Source organism: Dipodomys spectabilis, unplaced genomic scaffold, assembly GCF_019054845.1.
Source record: "Dipodomys spectabilis isolate Male_0828 unplaced genomic scaffold, ASM1905484v1 ptg000576l, whole genome shotgun sequence".
NCBI classification, from domain to species: domain Eukaryota; kingdom Metazoa; phylum Chordata; class Mammalia; order Rodentia; family Heteromyidae; genus Dipodomys; species Dipodomys spectabilis.
The window spans coordinates 519,421-526,468 of record NW_024871253.1 but is presented as its reverse complement, the minus strand read 5'-3'; the positions used below and the strand labels follow the sequence as shown (position 1 = coordinate 526,468).

At 54.1% G+C, this 7,048-nt stretch overlaps 1 protein-coding gene across 1 annotated transcript; it reads right to left on the bottom strand.

Moving 5' to 3' along the window:
• Positions 1 to 2,779: 2,779 nt before the first annotated feature.
• Positions 2,780 to 6,657, bottom strand: Vamp2 (vesicle associated membrane protein 2). The gene is made up of 5 exons (XM_042670805.1): positions 6,536 to 6,657; positions 5,872 to 5,992; positions 5,240 to 5,398; positions 5,104 to 5,155; positions 2,780 to 4,487 (listed from the first exon to the last, which is right to left on the bottom strand). Coding segments are annotated over exons 1-5 (351 nt in total). The 5' UTR covers positions 6,538 to 6,657; the 3' UTR covers positions 2,780 to 4,470.
• Between the last annotated feature and the right edge of the window lie 391 nt (positions 6,658 to 7,048).

Here is a 7,048-nt window from a genome sequence, read left to right as displayed (position 1 = left end):
AAAAGTATCCCTGCCAAGCCTGTAATCCTAGCTACTCAGGAGGCTGAGATCTAAGGATCATGGGTCAAAGCCAGCCTAGGCAGGAAAGTTCATGAAACTCATCTCCAATTAGCCACCGGAAATCCGGAAGTGGCACTGTGGCTTAAGTGGTAGCATTGTCCTTGAGCTGAAGAGTTAAGGAACAGCACCCAAGCCCAGAGTTCAAGCTCCATGACCTACATGCCACCTCCCCTCCCCCCCCCAAAAAAAATAATAAAGTATCCCTGGGCCAGGCATGGTAGTGACTGGGATTATTCCTGTCATCCCTGCAACTTTGGAGGCTGAGGCAAGAAAATGAAAAGTCTGAGACTAGCCTGGGCTCCCTAGTGGGACCCTATCTAAAAGAACCCCTGGAAAGCCAGGCCCCAGTGTAATCATACCATCTCCAGGGGCTGATATCTGTGGATGGAGACTGGAAGCCAGCCCACACAGGAAAGTCTGTGAGACTCTTATCTCTAATTAATCATCCAATAAGCTGGTAGTAGAGTTGTGGCTCAAGTGGTAGAGCACTAGCCTTGAGCACAAAAGCTCAGGGACAGCACTCAGGTCACATTGAAGCACCAGGATTGAAAGCACAAGTGTGTGCGCATGCGCAGGGGCACAAACACAAAAACAGAACCTCTGGAAGTTCTAAAAGCTTTTGGGAAACAATATATAGGCTTCCTATACACCTTGATCTTAGTGATGAGCTCTGAGGCTGGACCTCAAGAGTTCAATTAGGAGCCTTTGTCCATAGTTGAAGAACCTAGGGTCCTGTGCTGGTGGCTCACACCTGTAATCTTAGCTACTCAGGAGACTGATATCTTCAGATTTCCATTCCAAGACAACCAGGGCAGGAAAGTCTGTGTGTGTCATCTCCAATTAACCACCAAAAATCCATAGGTGGAACTTTGGCTCAAGTGGTAGAGCACTAGCCTTGAGCAAAAAAGCTCAGACAGTACCCCAGCCCTAAATTCAAGCTCCAGGACTAGCACAAAAACAAAGAGCCTATGGGGCTGGGAAGGTGGCTCAGTGGTAGAGCGCTTACCTTGCATGCATGAGGCCCTGGGTTCGATTCCTCAGCACCACATAAGCAGAAAAAAAAAAAAAAAGCCGGAAGTGGCGCTGTGTCTCAAGTGGTAGAGCACTAGCCTTGAGCTGAAGAGCTGAGGGACAGCGCCCAGGCCCAGAGCTCAGGTCCCATGACCGGACCCCCAAAAAACAAAGAGCCTAGACTGGGAATGTCACTTAAGTGGTAGAATGATTGCCTAATGTGCACGAAGCCCTGGTTCAGTACCATATAAACATAAAAAGCCAGCCAGGTGCCAGTGCATCACGCCTGTAATCCTAGCTACTCAGGAGGCTGAGATCTGAGGATCACCCCGGCCTGGGCAGAAAACTCCATGAAACTCTACCTCCAATAAACTACCAGAAAACTGGAAGTGGCACTGTGGCTCAAGTGATAGAGTGCTAGCCTTGAGCACAGAGAGGCTCAGGGATGGTGCCCAGGCTCTGAATTCAAGTCCCAGGACTAGCAAAAAATAAAAAGAGCCAAGGGGCATGGATTATGGGATGCCTCATCAGGAACAAAACAGACCTAGAGCTTTGGGAGTTTAGGATAAGATCTAGAGTCACAAGTCATAAAACAGAGTTCAAGAGTAATATGTCTTTTTTTTTTTTTTTGGGTCCGGTCATGGGGCCTGAACTCTGGGCCTGGGCGCTGTCCCTCAATTCTTCAGCTCAAGGCTAGCGCTCTACCACTTGAGCCACAGCGCCACTTCCGGCTTTTTTCTTTTTTCTTATGTGGTGCTGAGGAATTGAACCCAGGGCCTTACGCATACAAGGCAAGCGCTGTACCACTGAGCCACCTTCCCAGCCCTTTTAAATGTGATTTTTTTTTTTTTTGGGTCCGGTCGTGGGGCCTGAACTCTGGGCCTGGGCGCTGTCCCTCAACTCTTCAGCTTAAGGCTAGTGCTCTACCACTTGAGCCACAGCGCCACTTCTGGATTTTTTTCTTTTTGCTTATGTGGTGTTGGGGAATCGAACCCAGGGCCTCATGCATGTAAGGTAAGCACTCTACCACTGAGGCACCTTCCCAGCCCCCGGTAATATGTCTTGTATAGTCAGTATCATGCCACACTCAGCTGGATCTCCAATCAAACTTTCAATAAGAATTTATTAACCATGGGCTGGGAACATGGCTTAGTGGTAGAGTGATTTCCTAGCATTCATTAAGCCCTGGGCTCAATTCCTCAGTATCACATAAATAGAAAAAGCCATAAGTGGCATTGTGGCTCAAGTGTTAGAGTGCTAGCCTGGAACTCAAGGACAGTGTCCAGGCCCTGAGTTCAAGCCCCAGGACTGGTCCAAAAAAAAGAAAAAAATAATTTATTAACCACTCTGGCCATCAGCAATGTGCTCGAAAGGAAAGAAATGCTTCCTGGAAGTGATCATCTACTTCTGGCCTAGCTGAATGACCATGGGAACAACCACTTCGAATCTAAGTGAGAGGAGGAAGGGAGGTGTGACTTGGTAACCCAGATCCAGACTGCAGATTTCACCAGACTCTTAAGACATAGGGGTCCTAGTGACATTTCCCATTACCGACTCCTAGTGCCTCCTTCCCACCCAATAGGCACTTTCGAGAATCACACTAGGCACTGCCCAAGGTTAGGAAGGCCTGCAGAGCCCAAACCTTTACCCTTGTACTTACAAGTCCTTATTGCTGTTTAAGAAATGATCTTACAACAGACAACACTTAGTTACTCATTACACATTTATTGTACATTTTCACAATCTGGATGCGCCACAGAATTGGGGGTATGGGTGGGGAAAGAGGGAAGGCAGGGGACACTGGGATAATATGGGGGGTCTAGAACACAGCACCCCCACCCCCAGCATCTCTCCTACCCTTTCACACAACAGTTTAAATCTCCCTGCTCCCCCTCCACACAGTGTGGGGGGATAAAGAGTTTGGGGGCCCCGTCCAGTGGTAGGTTAAGGGACTTCACCCTCAAACCCCTAAAACTGTGCCATTTAGTAAAAAGTCATTAGACCCTTCTTCCTCTTATAACTTCACCTAATGAAAGGACAGCTCTCTCGCTCTCTCACGCTCTCTCTCACTCTCTTTCTCTCTCTCTCTCTGGGCTCAACAGCCCTGGAGAGGGGTGAGGAGCCCCATCATCCAGCAAGACCATCCACACATTGGCAGTGACTAGTATCCCCACCCTGAATACAGGGTGGCAGTCAGAGGAGCTGGGCAGTGATGGGAGCAACATCCCCCAAATTGGGGAGGCAGGATTTCAGTCCAACCTCTAACACGGGTGAAGCTAGAGGTTTCAGGCAGGAACTGGGGGGATTCTCTGCCTTTTCCCACTCCTCCCGCAAGGCAGTGATGACCCCCTCCCCCATACACTGGTAGCCACCCCTCCCAAAAGAGATCAGATTGTAGCCAACCCCCAACTCTCCTGGTGGGAGGAGGAGGTGGATCAGGCAGATGGGAGGGAGGAAAACCCCATGGGAATGTCAGTTAAGTGCCCCCACATGAAAACTGGGGAGCAGGAATGTAGGGAGAGACCCCAAGTGGCAGAATTATTGGTCCATCATAACACACTGAACTCCAAGACACTTACACACCAGCTGGGGGAGGGAGCAAAGGATACAAGAGGTCTGGAAAATGGAGGTAGGAGAGGTAAACTGGACTAGAGGGGCTAGGAAGGGACAATTCTGGGGGCCAGAGCAGCCTGGTTCCCCCAAATCCCAGGTTCCCCACCACCTGCAAGTAATGTCGTGCAAATGAAAGTGTGATACAAGGACCAATGAGACTAATTCCTCAGTAAAAAAAAGAAACAGGTTGAGAGAAGATGAAACAAACAAACAAAAAAAGGAAACCAAAAAGGATGTTGGTATGCAAATGATACATTAATTAACATGCTGGAAGCTCCCAAAAGACTTTGGGATTCTCAGGACCAAGTGGGGCCAGTCTCAGAGCCTCCCAACTGATGCAAAGACGCACCAAAGGAGGCCTGGACAGGTGTGTTTTACCTATTTTTGGTGGGGACTGAATAGGGGGAGGTGAGCTGGGGAGGGTCAGTTTAAATCCGAGGGAAGGAGAAGAGAGGGACTATTGCATAGCAGATGCAAATGAAGGAATCTGGGACAGATCAGGAAGCGAGGGAAAAGGAAGGTAGGAGAGAGAAGGTGATGGAAACCTCAGGAAGGGGTGTTAAGGACAACCGGAAAAATCTTCTAGTAATAAAACTACAAACAGACCAAATATATATAATATTATATATGTATAAATAACAGCTGGCTATTTACAGGGGAACACACACACGGACACACACACACGGATCCAGGGGATGGGGGCTGAAAGATATGGCTGAGAGGTGGAGGAACGGCGGGGGGGTAGGGGAGAGGCCCTTCTCTAGGCAGGGCAGACTCCTCGGGAATTTAAGTGCTGAAGTAAACTGTGGAGAGAGGGTAAGAGAAGGAGGATGAGGAAGAGGGGGGAGAGAGAGAGAGAGAGAGAAAGCAGTGTGTCAGACCTGGCCCTGTTCCAACCCTCCCCATTTCCCAGCTGGCTGATGTCCTTTTCCCTCTCTTGGCCTCAGTTCATTCATCTGTAAAGCAAAGGGGCTGGGGGAGGTGGGTCCCAGGGTCTCTTCAAATCTATGAGGCAGCCTTGGGCCAAAGTCCCCTAATTCTTTTGGGCTTGTGAGGTGGCAGGTTTTCAGTGGGGATAATTGACTTCCTGGTCATGTTCCCAGCCCCTGGGCCCTTCTTGTCTCTTACTTCCCAATTCCAGGGTTCCTAGAATGGGCTCTTAGGTCCATAGCGTTCTCAATGGAGTACTGAGGACCAACTCAGTTTCCCTGTTTCCAAGCTCAACAAATTGCCCAAAACCAGGCAAAATGAAGTGACACAACATCAAGGTTTTCAGCTCTAGTTGAATCAGAACTGCCATTAACATCAACATGTGTCTTTTGTTGAAGAGTACAAACTAGGTTAATGACCTTCAAAACCCTGAATCCACAAGGGAAAACTCTCCAGGGAGAGGGCCCTGGCCACTCCTGCCCCACTCACCGATGATGATGATAAGGATGATGGCGCAAATCACTCCCAAGATTATCATCATCTGGGGAGAAGAAGGAGCATCAGTATGATAAACTATGACACCATTTACCCACCAGTCCTCCTATCCCACTTCCCTTCCCCTAACCTTGAGGTTTTTCCACCAATATTTGCGCTTGAGCTTGGCTGCACTTGTTTCAAACTGGGAAGCCCCTGCCTGGAGTGCATCGGCACGGTCATCGAGCTCCGACAGCTTCTGGTCCCGCTCCAGGACCTTGTCCACGTTCACCCTCATAATGTCCACCACCTGGGGGAGAGGCCAAAGAGGCAGGGGTGTGCCAAGGCCCACCTCACCTCAAACAGGTGCCGTACACAGAACACGTGCCTGGTGCAGCCAGACTCACATGCCAAGGGCACACATAAAACATACCTAGCACACCTGGGGACATGCAAGGAGCACACATCGTAAACATGCGGGTAGTCTTGACATCTCAGATGTCATAGCAACACGCTTTGTGGGTCCGCATGTGCCGCCTCAGTCACCTGAGCACGCCTTCCTGGAGCTGGCACACCCAAGGATAGCACGACTAGTCCTCCCCCACCCCCCAACCCCCCACCCCCAGCATCCAGGTGCAGACAGACAGGGAAATAGACAGGGACATGGCATGTCTCTGACCCAAAATCCAAAGGTATGAAGTGTCAACATCACCAACCCAACCCAACCCAACCCAACCGGGCCCCCACCCCGGTGGCCAACCCGGGTGTCACGCCTTCACTCACCTCATCCACCTGGGCCTGGGTCTGCTGCAGTCTCCTGTTACTGGTGAGGTTTGGAGGGGGTGCAGGGGGACCACCCTCCCCGGCCGGGGCGGCAGGGGGGACGGTGGCAGCGGTAGCCGACCTGAGGAGCAGGAATAGATTAAGACCCAGGGCTGGAGCCACCAGCCCTGCGGCCAGGGCTCCGCCCATCCACCTGTCCATCCATCGTCCCTCCGGTCTTTCTTTTCGGGAAGGGCATCGCTGGGCGCCCGGGTCTCTCTTCGGCCCTCGCAGAGGATGGGGCTGCGTGACCTTGAGCGAGGCCCTCCCTCCCGCTCCTCAGGCCTCAGTTTCCCCTGCCTGTCCAACGACAGCGACCGCACAAATGCGGTCGGGGGGTCAACTCGGAATGCCTTGGGGGCCATGATGGCCGGGGCGGGGCGGGGAGAGGTGGACGCGGGGGTCCGCGCCCTCCCGCGGCCATCGCCCGCGCAGGCCGGCCTGTGGAACCCGGGGTTCCCGGTCGCCCGCGCGCAGTCACCGGCGCCAGCCAGCCAGCCCGGCCCCGAGCGCGGGGGGGGGGGGGGGGTGGCGCGGGCGGGGACCCCGGCATTCCCAGGCCGGTTCTCCGGGACAAGCGGCCGGTGCGGGGCAGCGCGGTGCGGGCGGCTGACGGCCAACTCACATGGCGGGGGAAACGGGCGGAGGATTTGGCAGCGGCAGTGATGGCGGCGGCGGCGGCTCGCTCTGGCTCCGACTGGCGCTGGCTGCCCGGGACGGGAAGATGGCGGCCGCACGTCACCCGCATCCGGGCACTGCGGGCGGGGGCGGGGCGCGGCCGGCGGCGCGGCGGGAGCGGCCTGCGGGGGAGGGGCGCGGCGGGGGTCGTGCGGGCCTGAGCCCGCGTCCGTGCCGCGGGGTCCGGCCCCCGCGGACCCCCGCAAGCCCCCCACGCCCGGCCTGTGTCACCACAGGCGTCCCCAAGACCTCGGCCACTGGGACCCCCGCGCCCACCCCAAGCACAGCCTCTCCCATCCACGAACCTGATACAAGCCCCCCACCCCGTCCCCGCACCCTGGCCTCTCCCTCCCGCACCCAGGTCTCATCATCCCCCCCCCCCCCCCCCCCGCACACACACCCCCGCCCCTGCACCCTGGCCTTCCCAGGGCTTCTCCCCATCATGGCCTTCCCTTCCCAC

Excerpts from the sequence above, each read along its gene's own strand:
- Vamp2 (XM_042670805.1), bottom strand. Across the intron at positions 5,399-5,871 it reads CCCAGGCCCAGGTGGATGAG|GTGGTGGACATTATGAGGGT; the intron begins GTGAGTGAAGGC and ends CCTCTCCCCCAG. Across the intron at positions 5,156-5,239 it reads ATTGGTGGAAAAACCTCAAG|ATGATGATAATCTTGGGAGT; the intron begins GTTAGGGGAAGG and ends TCTTCTCCCCAG.